Genomic DNA, 20,677 nt, shown 5'->3' with positions numbered 1-20,677 from the left:
AAATGTCTTCCTGTTGATAAGATATTGTTATTTCATTTCTAGAATCTAATTAAAGTTGATAGTACTCTAAGGGACAGCCAATGTCAAAATCCACTAGGGTTAATTGTTTTGAATGTCTTTTAAAAACAAGGAACACATAAAATCAATGAAACTGTGGTAGCAGAATTAAATTATCCTGAGACTGTTGTCCTCGGATGTATGATTCATTTGAACATTTTAATGTTGTATTTGAGAGGCACTTAAGCCCCAGCTAATGTTCTCAACAGGGTGCTACTATGATGAGATGCATTAGCTCAGCTGGCTCTGCGCACAGAGTAGGTGGCGTTGTGGTCAGGTAAGCGTTCTGGAAGGTTCCTTGGCTTTCGTAAGAAGATGCCATCTCAAACCTCCATGTTCAGTTGATTAGAAGATTTATCTTCCAGGCTCTGGGCAGAAGACATAGTCTCGGTTCTCTTTGTTCCGGTCTTCCAAGCTCAGCAATTTAACTGTACTCACACTGATGAATGTTCAAGGGATCTCTGTTCTGGTAACTTATCAGGATCAGTGATTTCCTGCCTTGATTCTCAGACAGGAGCAGAGGAAGGCATACACAGGGCAGCACACTGGTGTGGCCGAGATTGCCCACCATGTGTGGCCCATGGCACAGCTGTGAGTCATCAGTATCAGGTACTGCCTCACCTTTACCCCTTTCTCTGCCACTCACTTGCAGCCATCCAATGTGTTGAAGATACCAGCATTAAAAATCATTGCACCTAACTTTCTATCTTTTATTCTGATGTGGATGGGTAGGGGATGATCCTGTTCCGAAATGCCTTCATTGTTTCAGCCTTTCGTCAAAAAAGCTTCACTGACTCACTCTTCAGTGTTGGATCATAAGCCTTTGTTGAGGAATATTAATGAACAGCCATGTGAAATTTGCTATGCAGTCTAGGGAATGTGCAACTGAGTGCAAGCTGGTTGCTGAACACAGCTATTATGAACAATTAAATTACCCAAAGTTATCATTAAACACATTACTTTATTAAATATATTGAAAATAAAGGCAATAATTACTTCATACTCATCAATTTCCTGATTATTTGTCTGCATTTTACTCTAGCTATCCTCTTGAGGTTATTTATGACCATTGTATGAGTATGGAGAAAACATTATACAAGATGGGCTATGGCACATTGCTCCTAGCTCCAAGTTTAGAGATGTCACACTGCTAGCTTGAAATTGGCCACAGCTGGAGTCTATACACCAAGGGCCTCCAATCAGCTCCCTTCCCCAAACCAGTGTGACACAGCTGCCAGCTCACTGCCCAGTGCTGTCCCACTCATCATGAGAATCAGTGGGAGAGATTCCTCTCAGGTCTCAGGTATCCTTGTTCTCAGGTACATGCTTATTTTTATTTTTCTAACCCTGTGATTATTGTGAGTAGTTATGTTCTTTCTTTTCTTTTGCTACTAAGTACTAAAAACCAAATTTTCAGTGAAAAACAAAACAAAACAAAAAAAAAAAAGAAAAAAGAACGTTGTCAGGATTGTTTAATTGTTTTTATTTAGCTTTCCTCCTTCTTTCCCCCCTAATTTCCTTCTTCTGTCTCTTTTATTTTCCTTTCCTTTTCTTGTAGTGTTTTCCCTCATTCTTGTTCTGTATTTTGTTTTATGTTGTTGGTTACATGGATTTATTCTAGCTAATTTTAAACATTTTGGAATGATGTGGAGGTATACAAATAAGTAGCATACTCTTGGCACACATTTTCTTATTTTATTGATTTTTAAGTCTTCTAGCTTATTTATAGGTTTTATCTTAATATACCATAAAACTTCTTGCTTTAGTATGAAGAAAAAGTTAGGAAGTCAAAATATACTCTAGAACCGCATATAGGCTTTTTAAAATTAAGGACACTTTGAAAAAGTCTTGAGGGAGAAAATACTAACCTATTGTCTTTATTATTTAATGTAAGTCTCTGCCTCTTAAAATGGAAGTACCTGGACAGCAGGATGAAATCTCCAAACGTTTGTGACTACATATGACCTTCAATAAGTATTTTAAATGAATGGGTAACTGAAGAATTCATTAATTTTCTAAGGCTCAGTGGTTATGAATATTAACATTTGATTTTTAGTGATGACATTATACACATGTACACATACATATTTAGGAACATTTTGTACTTATCACTTCCATTTAGGCTCTGTTTCTCTAGATAGTAATTTTTCAATTAAATATTCATTGCTAATGATCTGTTTCCCACTATTTCTCTAGAAATGTGGTCACACATCACAAAGAGAAGCAGTAAAGCATTTTCTACCCACGTGGGAGGACCAATTATTATAAGCTAAGCCTACAGTTGAATACCTCTTCATTCTGCTGTGAGTCTCACTCATGGTAACCATGTTACTTATTAGTACTGGGAAGGGGAACTAACATTTATTGAGTTTCTACCTGTGAGAAAATATTGCTGTGTATTTTACAACGTTTACTTTATCAACCCCTGAAAAATCTAGTGAAGTAGCTGCTACTATAATCCCCATTTTAAAATACAAGGTAAGCAGAACTCAAAGGGGTGAGCAGTCACTGATTATGCATGGAGCAGGGAGGACAATGCCCGACACACATGGAGGCTAAAGATACTGGAGTATTTTCAAAAGTTCATGGAAAATGGAATGAAAAAGTAAGCTTGGGGCTGGCACTGTGGCATAGCGGTTTAAGCCCCTGCCTTCAACACCGGCATCCCATATCAGAGTGCTGATTCCAGTTCCAGTAGCTTCACTTCCAATCCAGCTGTCTGTTAATGCACCTGGGAACACAGCAGAAGATGGCCCAAGTGGGAGTCAGATGGAATTCCAGGATCCTGGTTTTGGCCTGGAGCAGACCTGGTTGTTACCATTTGGGGAGTGAAATAGCACATTCTCTGTCTCTTTGTCTCTGTCACTTTACCTTTTAAATAAATACAAGTAAATCTTTGAAAAAAAAAAAACCTATCTGACACAATACATAATTTTAAAGGAAAAAACATGTACTGTGGTGCAAAAACCTTGAAATCTACATAGTTTTTGCTAATAAGCCTCCTTCATGGACTTTTTGAAGACTCCTTGTATGCATTTTCTCCATGAGTTTTTTTTTTTTTTTTTTTTTTTAAGTACTCTCATACACAAGTGGCAGGTGATATTTGGGAAGGTGTCTAAAAATTCCTGGCTCCCCGACATGTCTGTGTCCTTGTCATTGGAACCTGTGAATATGCTGTTTGAAAGGGCAAAGAGGGGTGCTGGTGCCGTGGCTCACTAGGTTAATCCTCCGCCTGTGGCGCTGGCATCCCAGATGGACAACGGGTTCTAATCCCGCTTGCTCCTCTTCCAGTCCTGCTTTCTGCTGCAGCCCAGGAGGGCAGTGGGGGGATGGCCCAAGTGCTTGGGCCCCTGCACCCGCATGGGAGACCAGGAGGAAGCATCTGGCTCCTGGTTTCGGATTGGCATAGCTCCGCCGTAGCGGCCATTTGGGGGGTGACCCAACGGAGGGAGGACCTTTCTCTCTGTCTCTCTTTCTCACTGTCTAACTCTGTCAAATAAAAAAAAAGGGGGCAAAAGGGGGCTGCACTTGTGATTCATGTTAAGGATCTGAGGGTCACAGGAGCCACTAGTCTGCATTATCCAGGTGTGCCCAATGTAATTCCTGAAACACTTAAAGACAAAGAGCTTCTACACCTGTGATCTCAGGAATGCGTGAGTACAGACAACAGATGGATCATGGGAGAGAGAAGCAGTGTTACCACATTTGATGATGAAGGAAGGGGACCTGGAACCAAGGTACGTGAGTAGCCTCCAGAAGCTGAAAAAGCAGGGAGAGGAGGTCTTCCCTGGGATCCCCAGGAAGGAAGGCAGCCCAGCTGATGCCTCGATTTCCTCCAGCAAGATGTGCGTTGGCCCGCAGAACTGTAAGGTAGTACACTTGTGTTGTTTCAGTGTGCTACGTTTGCACTCATTTGTCATAGCAACTGTAGGAAACAGATGTACGCCAAGATGGAGACTGTAGCACGGCAGTGGAGATTTAGCTTTTCCGCTCAGAAACCACGGGTGCTCCTATGTCCCAAGGCTACCAACCTCAGCTCTCCTGCCTGGCTCTGCAGGTTCTTTGTGAGCCGCCAGAGCCATTCTTCTCAATAGAGGTTCTTCCTTGCTGGGCCCTGGTCAGGCTCCTTTCCTCCCCGCACCAGGAGCCAGCTGTGCTCAGTTTCCTGACTGCCCATGAATTTCTCTTCCCAGGATACTACCCCTGTGTCCAGTGCCTTCCTTGGTGACTTTTGCCCTGTTTGATCCATGTCTTCTTGCTCCAGCATCAACATCCAGAGACACGGTTATCACTCTCTTACTTTCATAAATTTCATCTGTGATGCATTTTCTTGGTGTTTATCACAGGTTATTTTGTATTGGTTGCTTGCTTTCTAAAAATGTCACATCTTATTCTGCATTCTATTGGAAAATGTAACATAGTGAAAAGATCGTATGTTTTGAATTCTTAGTAACTTCCTTGTAATGCATCTTTGGCAAGATACTTAGATTCTCTCTGCCCTCCTGTCCTTATGTGTAAGATGGAGATAGTATCTATTCCACTTTCTTGTGTAAGATTGAAACACTGCACGACTCTTACTTCTTAAAGCACTGAAGGGCAGAGACTGTAACTCCTCCATGCTAGTGACACCCACCACAGTGCTTACGCAGTAGGCTTACAGATTGACCTCAGCATCATCAAACTTTAACATCCTGTTAAAGGTTTTGCCATTATTTCTGTACTTGTGCACCTCACCACTAACCTTTCCTGTAACATTCTATTATAGAATCTTAAAAGCTATTATTGTCTTAATAACTCTTATTAATTAAAAGTCTTAAGAGTCTATTATAGCTGTCTTAAAAGTCTGAGCTCATTGCATTGCTTGCTTAACATCCGACAGGCCTCTCAGTTAATTTCACAAAATATTTCTGAGAATGGGCTCCTCCAGTTCAATCTCCCTCACCTGTCCATGGCCACACTGTGCATGGACCCTTTCCGTTTCTGATCACAGCATTCAAAACCCACAACATTGGCCTGCCCTTTCTTGATGCTCTTTCAGCTTTCATCGGCCATGGACACCATTTCAGATTTATTAGCCCTGGATCCAGGTGTTTCTGCGATAGGCAAGGTGTTTTCTAATAGAGTGCGTTCACAGCCTGCATTCTCAAGATCTGGGGACGCAAGTTATCTGCTCTCAAAACCTTTGCTCTCCATGGTTCTCAGTTTCAATAAACATTAACCCTTGGTCCCTCTCTTTAGCTACATTTTTCGATTTGAAAAGTGTCTGTTCTACTCCCCCGATGAGCCAGGGAGCTGAGGCTTTCATTTCTTTGGGAAGTCTCTGTTCTTGCTCTTCACTGATGACATCCTGCTGATAGCCCTATCAAGCCTGGATCTTTTGTCAGCTGAACTTTGCTTCCTCCCATTGTTCTGTGATAAATTTTTATGCTGGCATAATAGTGTCTGATACCTGCTTGGCTTTAACTTGCTTGGAGAAATCTTTGTGGGCAAGATGATTTATTGCTGAAAATTGAATCCCAAATGTGTCTTAGAAAGAAAGAAAAGGTGGTTTCCTTTTGGTATGGATTTTGGGAGAGTTTTAGAAGCCTTTTATTGCTTTCTGTGGCTGTATGTATGTGAAGGATTTCAGGTTAACACCTATTTTTGAAAATCAGCAGTCATAAGAGCCAAAGGGATCACATAAACAAGACTAGTGTCTGCAAATACTAACTGATAGAATAAAAAAGGGAGAGAACGATCCAACATGGGAAGTGGGTTACACAGCAGACTCATAGAATGGCAGATGTCCTAAACAGCACTCTGGCCTCAGAATCAGCCCTTAAGGCATGTGGATCTGGCTTCAAAGCCCATGAGAGTATTTCAGGCATGGAAAGCCAAGACACTCTGGGAAAAACACACACACACACACACACAACCTAAATGAAAGATCTCCGCGAGTGAGATCCCAGTGGAAAGAATGGGTCATCAAAGAAGGAGGTACCTTTCTCTGAAGGGAGGAGAGAATTTCCACTTTGACTATGAACTTGTTTATATATGATCAGAGTTGCTGAACTCAAAAGGCTTCCATAGCCTTGGCAACTCATGACAAGAGCCTCGGATGATGCCATAAACAAGAGTGTCAATTTGTTAAGTCAACAACAGGAGTCACTGTGCACTTACTCCTCATGTAGGATCTCTTTCCTTAATGTGCTGTACATTGTGATTTAATGCTATAACTAGTACTCAAACAGTATTTTACACTTTGTGTTTCTGTGTGGGTGCAAACTGATGAAATCTTTACTTAATATATACTAAATAGATCTTCTGTATATAAAGAGAATTGAAAATGAATCTTCATGTGAATGGAAGGGGAGAGGGAGTGGGAGAGGGGAGGGTTGCGGGTGGGAGGGAAGTTATGGGGGGGGAAGCCATTGTAATCCATAAGCTGTGCTTTGGAAGTTTATATTCATTTATAAAAGTTAAAAAAAAAAGAAAATCAGCAGTCATAATTCTTTGAAACTGTTTTTATTTTTAGACTATCTAATAAGCATTTTTCTCTATGTATGGTCTAAAGTGGTTTGCAACTGGTGTGTCTGTAAAGTGGTATAGAGCAGATCCTTTCCAGGACTGGCCTAACATTCTGCTTTATTTGTAAAATTCATTTTTGCTTCACTGAGTGGAGTTGCTAACACTGAGTCACACTGTTTTGCTGTTAGGTTGTGGTGTGGCACATGGACCCTTGGCATATGGGCAGACCATGCAGTGTATCATACACTGGGGTGCAGCTTGTGGCAAACAGGCATTGGAACATAAGGCTTGTTTTCAACCTGGTGTCAAAGGAGGAGTTCCCATGTGCTTGAACATTTATTCTTAGCCTCCTTAATTCTAAGATTATGGTGAGGGAGAAAATAGCTCTTAAAGAAGTTGAGTGCTTCAGGGTAGCCAAGGATAGGAAGATGATCACAGATACTTTTCTGGATGTATGAAACAGGGTTATATTGTGGCAAGTAGTGTTTTGTAAATATTTCTGATGATTTATAGTGTTGTCTTGAGTTTTCTGATACTTTCAATTATATAAGCAAAAAAGAATATGTGATAACACACTGTAAACATGCCAAAGTTTATTATGAGCAGTCATAAAGAAAAAGAAGAATTACTGTGCTGTCCATTTTGATTTGGGTTAGAGAAATAGTGGACTTTTTGCATTATTAATTACTCTACAGAAACCAGTATGCTAATTGCTCATCAAAAATGGCAATTTCCTGGCAATTTCCTTTGTTCTTGAGAGATGCTCAATAAGTTCCTGCCAGTGCCCTCCATTGCCGGAGACCAAAGTAGGTGGAAGTAACATTTCTAACACAAAGCTGTTGATGAACTTCCTTGACTAGTTCCATCAAATCAAATAAAAAAAATTTTCTGGTAGTAATTCATTATGGTGTTCACTTGAAGGGTAAGAGGTTGACAACTAGACCTTTGTGAGTATTGACCAGACTCCATTGCTCAGAAACTATGTTGCTACAAACATGTTGGGGCAAATTTGTTCTAAGGGCCAGGCATTTTCATATATGCTTTTCCGTTACACAGCACTCTGGACTCCAGTGTTGTGGACATTCCATAGCTGTTGTTCTGGGGACGAAATACGATAATGTGTTTTAGGTTTTACTGAGAGCCCTGATTTCAGAAATTGATAATCTTGTTTGATTAATTTATTCAGCCAGTATTTAGGGAGATTTTATCACGTGGTAATGCCCACGGTAAGCCTCCAAGAAAGTCAAGAGAATGGAGCTCCAAATACGCATATTAAGTAAATGTAGCATCATAGGTTTCTACAATGTTTTTGCACTATGTTTGACTCATTGAGACTGGAAACAAATGTTTATATTTGATAACATCTTCTTTGTTCTTTTGCTTTAAATAAAACTGTGTGTTAAGGAATTATTGTCAATCTTCTCTTGATAGAGGAAATCAGGAACTCTGTTAAAGTCTCATAGACTAGAGTCTAGTATTGCTAGACTGTGAGGTCAATGTTAGTTCTGCATTTCAACCAGAAGGGTGCACTATTGGATCTTGGTTATTGTTTTTTTGGGAAAAAAAAATAAATACAGTGTTCTTTCCAACCAACCTAATTTATATATCCTAGTCATTTGCTTTTTCTTTTGAATTTGATAAGCAATCTAGCTTCAATTCTAGACTCCCTAGGTTTCCCTCACTGCTTTCTTGATACCAGTGAATGAACAGAAAGTTGACGGAGGAGAAAGTTACCAATATGTTGAAAAACTACATGCTGTTGTGCCTTTTCTGGTTTTCTCTCCTCTGAGGGAGGAATTTATCACCTTTGTTATAGATGGGACAGGTTTGGCAGTAGATGGGCTCCAGATGCAGAGCTCTGGAATGTTCCCAACCTTAACATCTGGGGTTCAGCTGGCTCATTCCCAACTTTCTTTCCTGGGTTGGGGTTATTGTGGTGGGGGTTAATTACCTTCTGGCTCCAATGAGGAAGACATCATCATTCTCTAGATGTAATTTAGGTCCCTCAGATTGTTACTGTTGAGATACAAGATTTTCATAATAAAATGGGTGTGTGTTTATTGTCCTCTGTAACTAGCTTTTAAACACACACAATAACATAAATAACAAGAATAACAAATACTTTGTCTTGAGAGCTTTTTGCTAATGAATCTTTCAAGGTAGATCATGCAGTAGCAGGATATACATGAAAGTTTTTCAAAATTTCTTTGGAGATATTTTTTCATCATGGTTGTATAGAGGCAGAAAGGACTGGTGTCAGATTTCTCAAGCATGGAACTGGCATAGTGAATGCTGGCAGTTTATTTCTCGTGCACTGTTAGCAATATTATTTTTTTTTCAGAGTTCTTCTGAGAATTGTTCTAAGTATACACTATGATGATTTTTAACTAACAGTATCTGAAAATGAAGGATTTGCCTCTGTAATAAATAAGTAAGAAAGTAGTAGACTCAGAAGTCACAGGAATAATGCATGAATGGTCCACCATAATCCTCCTTATGTTTAAAATGTAAAAAATAAGATTAGTAGAAAACGTAGCCAAATCAACAATGTTGTTGCCTCAGGTGGTAGGATTATGGGAGACTTCTGTTTTTTGATGCTTCTGTAGTGTTCAAATTATCTACAAAGAGAATGTTAAATTTATGATTAGAGAAAGAAAAGATGGCTTGCCCTGTATAAATGGGAATAGTCAAAGCAATTTAATAGGAAGCTTTCCAACACTGTCTTGTTATAAATACCAAATTTTACCATTGAAAGGAAAAAATTTAAAATGTAAATGGTAATATATACTTATGGATTTTACAGCTAAAATCATCCTTGATCTTGCAATGTCCACTTTGTAAGGGATGCTTTGCTATGGACATGTGAATACTGATTTGATACTTAAAAGTTAGCATTTTCATAGTAGCCCTCATCCCTATTTAGTATTCTGTAACCACAGCAAAAGGGCTGACCCCTCTCCAAGTAATTCAACAAAATAGCTGCTATCACTCTTTTTGCTTCTTGCTCTTTTTGGAATGGCCGGCTCTTGGACTAAACCCAGTCAGCTGATGACCTCTGTATCCTGTAAGTACAATTCAAGTAACTGAAAATATTTTAATGAATTAATGATGAAGCAGAATTTCTTGATCACTTCTCTTTCAGTTTCTGCTGTTATAGTTTTTAATACAATGGCAGGGCAATGTTTCTTTGCAGCTACACAAGAGCCGTGATCCCTGTTACGGGGGCTGGTTACCCCCCAGAAAAATTGTAGAAATTTGACCTTAGCTGTGTGGTATCACTAGACAGGCCTTCTTGAGGCCTAGATCTGGGACTAGTGTAAGGTCAGAGAGTGTTTTTGTTCCTTCTAAAATATAACTCACGTTAATAATGTGTGCTTGTATTGAAATTCCACATTAAGCTCATCTAACCTGGAAACTGATTTTTAATTTATTTTTACTTATCTTTGATAGTTCTGTTTACAGCTAATAAGCCAGGATGTTGCTATATCTGTCTCCAAATTAACTTTGTATCTAGATCTATATACAGAGTTTGAATATTTTTAAGACTTTTCTGGAAATTCTGTTGGGTTGTTGCTCTGTTGAAAATGTTCCCACTGGGGCTGGTGTTGTGGCACAATGGGTTCAGTCACTGCCTGTGACACTGACATCCTATATGAGCACCAATTTGAATCTCCACTTTGATCCAGCTCCCTGCTAATGCACATGAGAAAGCAGCAGAAGATGGCCCAGATGCTTGGTTCCCTGCCACTCTCCTGGAAGACTTGGATGGAGTTCCAGGCTCCTGGCTTTGGCCTAGACCAGCCCTGATTGATGTGGCCACAGGAGGAGTAAACCCATGAACCCGTGGATGGAATATACCTGTCCGTCTGTCTCTCTTTGTAACCATACCTTTCAAGAAAAATAAAATAAATCCTAAAATGAAAAAGAAAATGTAGCCACTGAATTTGAATCAAAGATTAAAAATTCAAAGTATTGAAATGCATATTTACTATATCTTTTTCTGCTTTGTTACTATATTGTGCTTCATATAAAACTCCAGATATCATAAATACATATATATGACTGTAAAATTATTGTATATGGGTAAAATTCTCACCAGTTTTTAGCTCTGTCAAATATGAGACATATGAAATACTTCCCTTAAAGGCAATAACCCACTAGAGTACTTATTCTCCTCTTTCTTGGTGAGAGGTAGGGGCAGAATAGAAGTGCAAGACTCCCCAGAGGGACCTGTTTGGGTTAGATTATGCATACCCTTCTTTACCCCCAGTTGAAACTCTTGGGTATTGAATATTATGGTGTCTCATTTGTAATAAACACTTTTTATAATCAGTGTGAGGTTTACTTATCCTTCTTTGTTAGTAAGCAAAGAGGAGCTATATTTTTTCTTGTTTCTTTCCTGTTTCACAAAGGCAGTGAGGTGATTACCTTAGTCATCTCTATAGCTTTCTAGCTTCTGCATCTGTGATGCTGTGATATAATAAGAAATACATATTTGAGGTTCATTCCTAGCTCCTGGCACAGAGATCCCTAATTTCTGAGGGATAAAGGTGAGAGGATCATCTCTTTTTATCCATAATAAACCCCTTCCAACCATAGCTGAATTGATGTTTATGAGGTCATGGAAGATAGAGGCTTACTGATAGGGAAACTGATCATGTAATTGGAGGGTTGGACCTCTTAGCTCCACTTCTGAACTGGAGATTGACTTAGTCACCAGTGCTTTGTCATGAAGCCTCCATTAAAAAAAAAAATGGAGTTTAGGGAGCTTCCATGTTGGAGAAGAATAAATTTGGAGAGCTTGCAAGTTAGGGGACAAGAAATCTGGAGAGCTTCTGGGATGGAAATCATGAAAGATTTGGGAGAGTGGTGTACCCTCAACTCCATGCAAAACAGAAACTCCTGTGCTTGGGACCCTACTGGAACTTAGTTTATGTATCTCTTCAACTGTTTGCTCATTTGTACTTTGAAATTTCCTTGGTAGTAAGTCAATAATAGAAAGTAACTTTGCCTGGATTCTGTGACACGTTGCAGAAATCTGTTTTGGGGACTCTTGGTTTGTAGTCAAGTTATACAGAAGTTCTAGATAACCTGTGGGCCTACTATGTGGAACTGGTGTCTGATGAGGGGCTCTCTTGTGCCTTAGTAGGTGGGGTCTGCACTGACACTAGGGAAGTTAGTATCAGGTTTGTGTTCAATTGAAGGATCCTCAAGTTGTTGAGAAATGGAGAATTGTGGGTGTGGGAGAAAAACATCATAATTGGTATCAGAAATGTCTTGTAGGGTGTTGTGGCATAACAAGTTAAACCTCCACCTGTGGCACTGGATTCCTATATGGGCGCTGGTTCAGGTCCTGGTTACTCAACTTCTGATGCAGCTCCCTGCAAATGTACCTGGCCAAGCAGTGGAAGATGGCCCAAGTTCTTGGGCCCCTGCACGCTTGTGGAAGACCCAGAGGAAACTCTTGGCTCTGGCCTGGACCAGCCCTGGCCATTGTGGCCATTTGGGGAATAAATCAGCAGATGGAAAGATCTCTCTCTCTCTCTCTCTCCTGTTCTCTCTCTGTAATTCTGCTTTTGAAATAGGTAAATCTTTTAAAAAAGAAGTGTTTTATGAATGCCTATAGAGAGTATGTTTGTTTTTCCTTTGTAGCAACAAATCTTGACACCATTGATGCTTACTGACTATTTTAGAATTGAATTGATATGTGAGATATGTAAATGATTTAGAAACTTACCAGAATAATGAAAATGCTTTTGACATTAGAGGCATGAATTCAAGTGTGAACCACCACATATGGAATTATGAGCTGAGATGTGTTTGAGGCTGGTAGCAGTACACATTAGACAATGTGCAAAAGCCATCATGGTTGGCCTCATGCCCCAGCTGCTGGTGCCAGGGCACTATCAGAACAGTGAATGGACAGCGTTTACAGAGATGGCCATCTAACAGCTAGCTGTTCATGTCTTCTTGTGTTACTGTCCCCTGGTCTATTTTCCCCAAGCACTTATATTTAACCTATATGTGTATTTTTAAAAACTTTAGTTTTCAGTTTATTAATATAAATACATTTCAGGTATTTTATAGATATGATTCCTTTTTTAAAAAGATGTGTTTATATATTTGGAAGGCACAGATACAGAGAGAAGGATAGAAAAATATTGCATCTGATGGTTCGCTTCTCTTTTTTTAAATTTTTTTTTGACAGGCAGAGTGGACAGTGAGAGAGAGAGACAGAGAGAAAGGTCTTCCTTTTTTTTCCCATTGGTTCAACCTCCAATGGCTGAAGCCAAGAGCCAGGTGCTTATCCTGGTCTCCCATGCGGGTGTAGGGCCCAACCACTTGGGCCTCCACTGCACTCCTGGGCCATAGCAGAGAGCTGGACAGGAAGAGGGGCAACCAGGACAGAATCTGGCACCCCGACCGGGACTAGAACCTGGTGTGCCAGCGCAGCAGGCAGAGGATTAGCCTGTTGAGCTGCGGTGCTGGCCTGATGGTTCACTTCTCAAATGGCTGTGTTGGCCATGGCTGGGCCAGCCTGAAGACAGGATCCAGGAGCTTATGGATCATCCACATGGGTGCAGGGACCCAAGGAGTCAGGCCATCCTCCATTGCTTTCCCAGGCACATTTGTAAGGAGCTGGATTGGAAGTGGAGAAGCCAGAACTTGAACTGGCCCCCCATATGGGATTCTGGCACTGCAAGTGTAGACTAAACCTTCTACACCACAGTGCCCACCCTCATAGGTACAGTACTAATAACATAATGATTTGCCCCTTCCTCCTTCCCTCCCTCCCTCCCTCCTTTCTTTTTTTTTCCTTTTAGTTTGTGTGATAAACATACTTTCAACTATTTTATAATCACAGCCTTAATGCTCAACTAAATGTAATGTTCAACAAATAAAGAGTAGAAATATCACTGTGCCACAGGAATATAGACAAGGGCCATAAATAATAATTGAGTCATAGGATGTCAATTTTACTCTTATACATTCAGGTTTTTCTGTTGTACTCTATACATTAGTTACCACAAGTAAGAGAAAACATGTTATTTCTGTCTATGGTCCAGGCTTACTTCACTAAACATAATGATGTGAAGTTAATATTTATTTTATTTATTTGAAAGGCAAGAAGAAAGAAGGAGAGGGGGTTCGTCCAATCACTGGTTCAATTGCTGAATGCCCACTACAGTCAAGAATGGACCAGGCTGGAGCCAGGAGCCAGGATTTCAATGCAGGTTATCTACCTGAATGGCAGTGACCCAGCCTTGTGAGCCATCACCTGATGCTCCTAGGAACCACATTAGCAGGAAGCTGGAATCAGTGGCAAAGCCAGGACTTGAACTCTGGCACTTTAAAATGGGGCACTGGTGTATTTATATTTAAAGTACATCTTCTGTACATTTGGGTGTCTTAAAAAATTCTAATACTTTTCCCCTAAAATTGGAATTTTTAGTCAACTAATATCTTGGTAATGACTGATACAATTGACATTAGATTGACTATTTTATTATGTGTTATCAGTTTGTATTTTTTGTTAATTCTTCTTTCTGGCCTTTTTAGAAGTTATTTGAATATTCTGTAGAATTCTATTCCATTCTAATTCTGTTATTGACTTACCAACAGTATTTCTTTGCATTATTATTTCAGTAGATGCTTTGGAATTACACCAAAATGCTTAAGGTTTTACAGTGTACCTACAATTAATTATCATACCACTTCACGTAAAATATAGAAATTTTGCAAGTCCCATCTGCCGTTTCAGACCCCAAGTGTCTACAATGGATAGGGGCTGAAGCCAGGAGCCAGGAATTCAGCTCAGGTTCACTACATAGGTGGTAGGAACCCAAGTACTTGAGGCGTCACTGCTGTGTCCCAGGGTCTGAATTAGCAGGAAGCTGGAGTCTGGAGATGGAACTGGGCATCAAACCCAGACACTTCAATTTGGGATGTGGGCTTCTTACCAAACATGGTCACTGCTGGAGCATATGCCTCTGTCTTTTTGTGTTTGTAGCATTTTTTTTTTGTGAGAATTAGATCTACATAGGTGATAAGCCCCATAATCCAATGTTATAATTATTACTTCAAGCCATTACATGTGTTTACTTTAAAAAAAAGTGAAAACTGACATGAAAAAAGTTTTTCTTCATATGGGTATTACCACTTAAAATAATTTTTTTTCTTTTATGAGGCTCTGAATTTTTTCTGATATGATGTGGCCTTCAGTCTCAAGAATTTTTGTAGGGGCCTGCAATGCCTTATGGACGCCAGTTTGATTCCTGGCTGCTCCACTTCCCATCCAACTCCCTGGTAATGTGCCTGGGAAAGCAGTGAAAGATGGCCTGAGTACTTGGTCTCCCGTCACCCACATGGGAGACCTGGAAGGTAAGATTTTATTTCTGCAAGATTAATTAGCTCTTAAGGCCCAGCATTGTGCTATGTATCAATAATACTCTGTGTATCAGCAATACTGTGCTGCAAATGTACAAACTCTGAGAGGGTAGATCTTATGCTAAATGTTCACACCCCTCGCCCCAAATCCAAAATGGACACAAGAAAAATTTTGGAGGTGATGGATGTCTGTTACCTTCGCTATATCAACGCATTCATGAGTGTATGGATATGCACAAATGGTATTCTTTAAGTATGTGCAGTTTATTATCTATCAGCTGTAGTACAATAAAGCTGTTTTTAAAAAACAAAAATGAAAGTGACATTAGGTATTTTCTTTTTTTTAACTTCTATTTAATAAATATAAATTTCCAAAGTACGGCTTTTGGATTACACTGGCTTCCCCCCCCTCCCCGCCCATAACTCCCTCCCACCTGCAACCCTCCCCTCTCCTGCTCCCTCTCCTGCTCCCTCTCCCATCCCATTCACATCAAGATTCATTTTCAATTATCTTTATATACAGAAGATCAATTTAGTATACACTAAGTAAAGGTTTCAACAGATAACATAAAACTAGAAGACTATTATCAGGACATTTCCAGTTACTTTAAATGCTTACAAAAATTCTTTATTTTTAAAGATTTATTTACTTATTTGAAAGGCAGAGTTTACAGAATGTGTGTGGGGAAGGGAGGGTGTGAGAGGGAGAAAGAGAAAATCTATCATCCTTTGGCTCATTGCCTAAATGGCCACAACAGCTAAAGCTTGCCAGGATCCAGGAGCTTCTTCCAGGTCTCCTATTTGGTTGTAGGGACTTAATGATTTGGCCTATCTGCTGCTGCTTTCCCAGCTACATTAGCAGAAAGGTGGATCAGAAGTAGAGCAGTCGGGTCTTTGAACTGGTGTCCATACGGCGTGCTGGCTGTGCAGGTGGAGGCTCTACCTGTTATGCCACAGTGCCTTCCCCATTTTCCTTAGTTTTTAAGGCAGAACAATATTTCCATTGTATGTACATATCACATCTTATCTATTCATTCCTTAGTTGTTGGACATTTTAGTTGTTTTCATAATTAACAATAGTGTTACAGTGAACACTGGAGTGGCTGTTAACTTCAAGATTCATATTCCAACTTTGAGGTATATATCTGGAAGTGGGATTACTGAATCATATGGCAGCTCTATTTTTAATTTGTAGAAGGTTACACATCCTCATGAACACTTACTATGTTTTTTTAGAATACCCATTTTAACTAATGTGAGGTGATATCATATTATGGCTTTGATTTGTATTTCTCTCATTATTGGTAATGTTGGCATTTTTTTCACATACCTATTCAACATTTGTGTGTCTTCCTAGGAGAAATATCTATTCAAGTCCTTTCATCATTATAGATCAGGTTATTTGTTTATGAATTGTGGGATTTGTTTATATATTTTGGATGTTAGCCTCTTGGCATATATATATTTTATATATATCAACATATAACATAAATACATATAAATACTATGTCCAATTCCATTTCATAGGTTGCCTTCCATTCTGTTATTTCCTTTGCTGTACAAAAGCTTTTTAGTTTGATGTGGACCCATTTATCTATTTTGTTCTATGATTGCCTTTGTTTTTGGTATCATTGTGTAAGATCAATGTCAAGAAGCTTCCCTTTGATATTTTCTTCAAGGAGTTTTATATTTGGGCCTTGTTTAAGTCTTTAATAAATTTTGGGTTAACTTTTGTGTATGGTAAAAGACAAAGATCCATTTTCATTCTTTTGCATGTGGATAATTAATGTTCCCAGCACCATTTGCTGAACAGATCTTCTTTCTCCATTTTATATTCTTGATACTCTTGTCAAAGATCAGTTGACTGTGTATGTCCAGGCTTTATTCTGCGTTGCATAGTCTATTCAATCAGTTTCTATGTCTGTCCTTCTGCCAATACCATGCTGTTCTAAGTAGCATAATTTCATGGTATATTTTGAAATCAGATACTATGATGCCTTCATATTAGTTCTTTTTTTTAAAGATTTATTTATTTAAAATGCAGAGTTACAGAGAAACACACACACGGACACACACACACACACACACACACAGGCAGAGACCACCCTCTAATACTTTCCCAGATGGATTAGCAAGGACCTGGATCAGAAGTGGAACAGCTGGTACTCAAAATGGGATGCCAGTGTCACTGGCAGCTACTTAATACACTGTCACAATGCCAGTCAAGAGTTAGGAACTCAATCTGGGTCTCCCACATGGGTAGCAGGGACACAAATATTTGAGCCATCCCTGGGTTGGCGCCCTGGCACACTAGGTTAATCTTCTGCCTGCAATACTGGCATCCCATATGGGTGCTGGGTTCTAGTCCCAGTTGCTCCTCTTCCAATCCAGCTCTCTGCTGTGGCCTGGGAGGCAGTGGATGATGGCCCGGGTGCTTGGGCCCCTGCACCCGCACGGGAGACGAGGAAGAAGCTCCTGGCTCCTGGCTTCAGATTGGCACAGCTCCAGCCATTGCGGCCATTTGGAGAGTGAACCAATGGAAGGAAGACTTTTCTCTTTGTCTCTCTCACTGTCAAATAAAAAAAAAATATTTGAACCATACCCTGATCTCTCAAGTTGCTTTTTAACAGGAAGCTTGAAAGCAGAGGAGTTCAGACTCAAATTAGGCACTCTCATATAGGGTGTGGGCATCCCAAATGGCAGGCCCTACAATGGATTTTTACATGTTGATTCTGTATCTGAAACTTAGCTGATTTTTTTTACTAATCCTAACAGTTTTCTTTGGAATTTTTAGGTTTTTCTATATATAAGATGAGACCATTTAAACAAAAATAATGTTATTTTATTTTCAATTTGGTTGCTTTTTGTTTTTCTCGCTTAATTTCTCTAGCTAAGGCTTGTAGCATGACATTGATTAGAAGTACAGAATGGACAACCTTGTGTTGTACCTAATCATTAAGGAGAGGTTTTCTTTTTTTTCTATTTTTATTTTTTTAAATTTTATTTAATGAATATAAATTTCAAAAAAAGTACAGCTTATGGATTACAATGGCTTCCCCCCATAACGTCCCTCCCACCCGCAACCCTCCCCTTTCCCACTCCCTCTCCCCTTCCCACTCCCTCTCCCCTTCCATTCACATCAAGATTCATTTTCGATTCTCTTTATATACAGAGGATCAGTTTAGCACACATTGAGTAAAGATTTCAACAGTTTGCTCCCACACAGAAACATAAAGTGAAAAATACTGTTTGAGTACTAGATATATCATTAAATCACAATGTACAGCACACTAAGGACAGAGAACCTACATGAGGAGTAAGTGCACAGTGACTCCTGTTGTTGACTTAACAAATTGACACTCTTGTTTATGGCCTCAGTAATCACCCTAGGCTCTTGTCATGAGCTGCCAAGGCTATGGAAGCCCCCTGAGTTCGCCGACTCTGATCATATTTAGACAAGGCCATGGTCAAAGTGGAAGTTCTCTCCTCCCTTCAGAGAAAGGTACCTCCTTCTTTGATGACCCATTCTTTCCACTGGGATCTCACTTGTGTAGATCTTTCATTTAGGTGTTTTTTTTTTTTTTTTCCCCAGAGTGTCTTGGCTTTCCATGCCTGAAATACTCTCATGGGCTTTTCAGCCGGATCTGCATGCCTTAAGGGCTGATTCTGAGGCCAGAGTGCTGTTTAGGACATCTGCCATTCTATGGGTCTGCTGTGTATCTCACTTCCCATGTTGGACCATTCTCTCCCTCTTTTATTCTATCAGCTAGTATTTGCAGACACTAGTCTTGTTTATGTGATCCCTTTGCTTCTTAGTCCTATCATTACTATCAATTGTGAACAGAAATTGATCACTTGGACTAGTGAGATGGCATTGGTACATGCCACCTTGATGGGATTGAATTGGAATCCCCTGGTATGTTTCTAACTCTACCGTTTGAGGTAAGTCAGCTTGAGCATGTCCCAAATTGCACATCTCTTCCCTCTCTTATTCCCACTCTTATATTTAAAAGCGATCACTTTTGAGTTAAGTTTCTCCACTTAAGAAGAAGTGTGTATTGATTACAGTATTCAACCAAAAGTATTAAGTAGAACAAACAAACAAAAATACTAAGAGGGATAACATATTAAGTTGCTCATCAACAGTCAGGGTGAGGGCTGATCAAGTCACCATTTCTCATCGTGTTCATTTCACTTTAACAGGTTTCCTTTTTGGTGCTCAGTTAGTTGTCACCGATCAGGGAGAACAAGTGGTATTTGTCCCTTTGGGATTGGCTTATTTCACTCAGCATAATGTTTTCCAAATTCCTAACAGGGATCACTTTTCAGTTAAAATTTAAACACCTAAGAATAATTGTGTGTTAATTACAGAGTTCAACCAATGGTACTAGAACAAAAAAATAGATGGATAAAGTATTACATTGTACATCAAACTTGTTGAAGTGAAATGGACACTATGAGAAACAGTGACTTGATCAGCTCTTGTCCTGACGGTTGATGTAGGAGAGGTTTTCAATTTTTTTCCATTAAATATGATGTTAGCTATGGGCTTTTCATATATGGCCTTTATTATGTTGAGGTCAGCACCTTTTATACTTAGTTGTTTTCAGTTTTTATGATAAAAGAGTGTGTAATTTTTCATGCTTTTTATTTTTGTTTTTTATTTTAATTAGTTTTTAACAAACTAAATTTGATTTATAGAAACAATTCTAAAAGCATAGTGATATTCCCATTCTCCATTCCTCCCTCCCTCCTCCTCTCTTTGTCTTACCTTCTTTCCTTCTCCCTTTTTTTTTTAGTTTTTAAGATGGCATACTTTAAGTATACATTATAGTAAAAAGGCTTAATACTTTACCAAATAAGTTTAACAAGTAAAAAGTGAAAAGATTCTAGTTTATTGGGAATATAGACAGCACTATAAGTAATAATTGAATGGAAAAATAACCATTTCACCTATATACAGTGCATTTTAAGGTAATCACAAATCGTTAAAACTATAGTAGTGTAATTTCCTAACCATCGGTTTGACAAAGGCATAAAAGTTTAACATAACTATATTTGCAGCAATACTAGTACACACAGATGTTTCTTTTTCTTTTTTTTGCTTTTAAATTTTAGCTCCTCCAGATAAGGGCGAACATGCAGTATTTTTCTTTTTGGGTTTCACTCAACATGTTGTCCTCCAGTTGTGTCCATTTTGCTGAAAATGAAAGAATTTCATTCATTTTTTATAGTTTAATAATATTCCATCATGTATATTTACCACATTCTTAATCCATTCATCTGATGATAGACATCTTGGTTGATTCCATAATTTGGCTATTGTGAACAGTGCGGCTATAAACATGATGGTGCAGGTGTCTCTTTGATAGACTGTGTTCAGTTATTTTGGATATATACCCAGTAGTGGGATTGCTGGGTATGTCAAATCTGTTTCTAGTTTTTTAAGAAATCTCCACACTGTTTTCCACAGTAGCTGCACTGATTTGCATTGCCACCAACGGAGTATAAGTGTTTCTCTTTCTCTTCATCCTTGTCCACATTTGTTTTTCTCTCTGTTCTGGATTTTAGCTATTCTTACAGGGGTGAGGTGAAACCACATAGTGGTTTTGAATTGCATTTCCCTGATGGCTAGTGATGTTGAGAATTTTTTTCATATATTTGCTGGCCGTTTATATATCTTCTTTGAAAACTGTCTATTGAAGGTCCTTTGCCTGTTTCTCAA

The 20,677-nt window shown here is 39.2% G+C and overlaps 1 protein-coding gene across 25 annotated transcripts in view; it reads left to right on the top strand.

Annotated features, from left to right (window-relative positions):
- Positions 1-1,226: 1,226 nt before the first annotated feature.
- LOC149124337 (uncharacterized) overlaps positions 1,227-20,677 on the top strand; it is a 605,541-nt gene continuing 586,090 nt past the window's right edge. For 5 of the 25 annotated variants that reach the window (XR_016214256.1, XM_089305506.1, XM_089305503.1 and 2 more), the window contains exon 1: positions 3,469-3,927. Coding sequence is in view for 16 of the 25 variants with exons in the window: in XM_089305506.1 (XP_089161632.1) it covers positions 3,766-3,927 (162 nt within the window). In the remaining 9 variants the exon portion in view is untranslated. Of the gene's footprint in view, positions 1,377-2,253; positions 2,361-3,462; positions 3,928-20,677 lie in introns of those variants that run through there. The other 20 variants (XR_016214260.1, XR_016214261.1, XM_089305516.1 and 17 more) reach the window with 12 other exon arrangements.

Source organism: Oryctolagus cuniculus, chromosome 10 (genome assembly GCF_051225735.1).
Source record: "Oryctolagus cuniculus isolate XC-2025 breed Fujian yellow rabbit chromosome 10, ASM5122573v1, whole genome shotgun sequence".
NCBI lineage: Eukaryota > Metazoa > Chordata > Mammalia > Lagomorpha > Leporidae > Oryctolagus > Oryctolagus cuniculus.
Note: the sequence above shows the minus strand (reverse complement) of the source record. Positions and strands in the feature narration are given on the sequence as shown.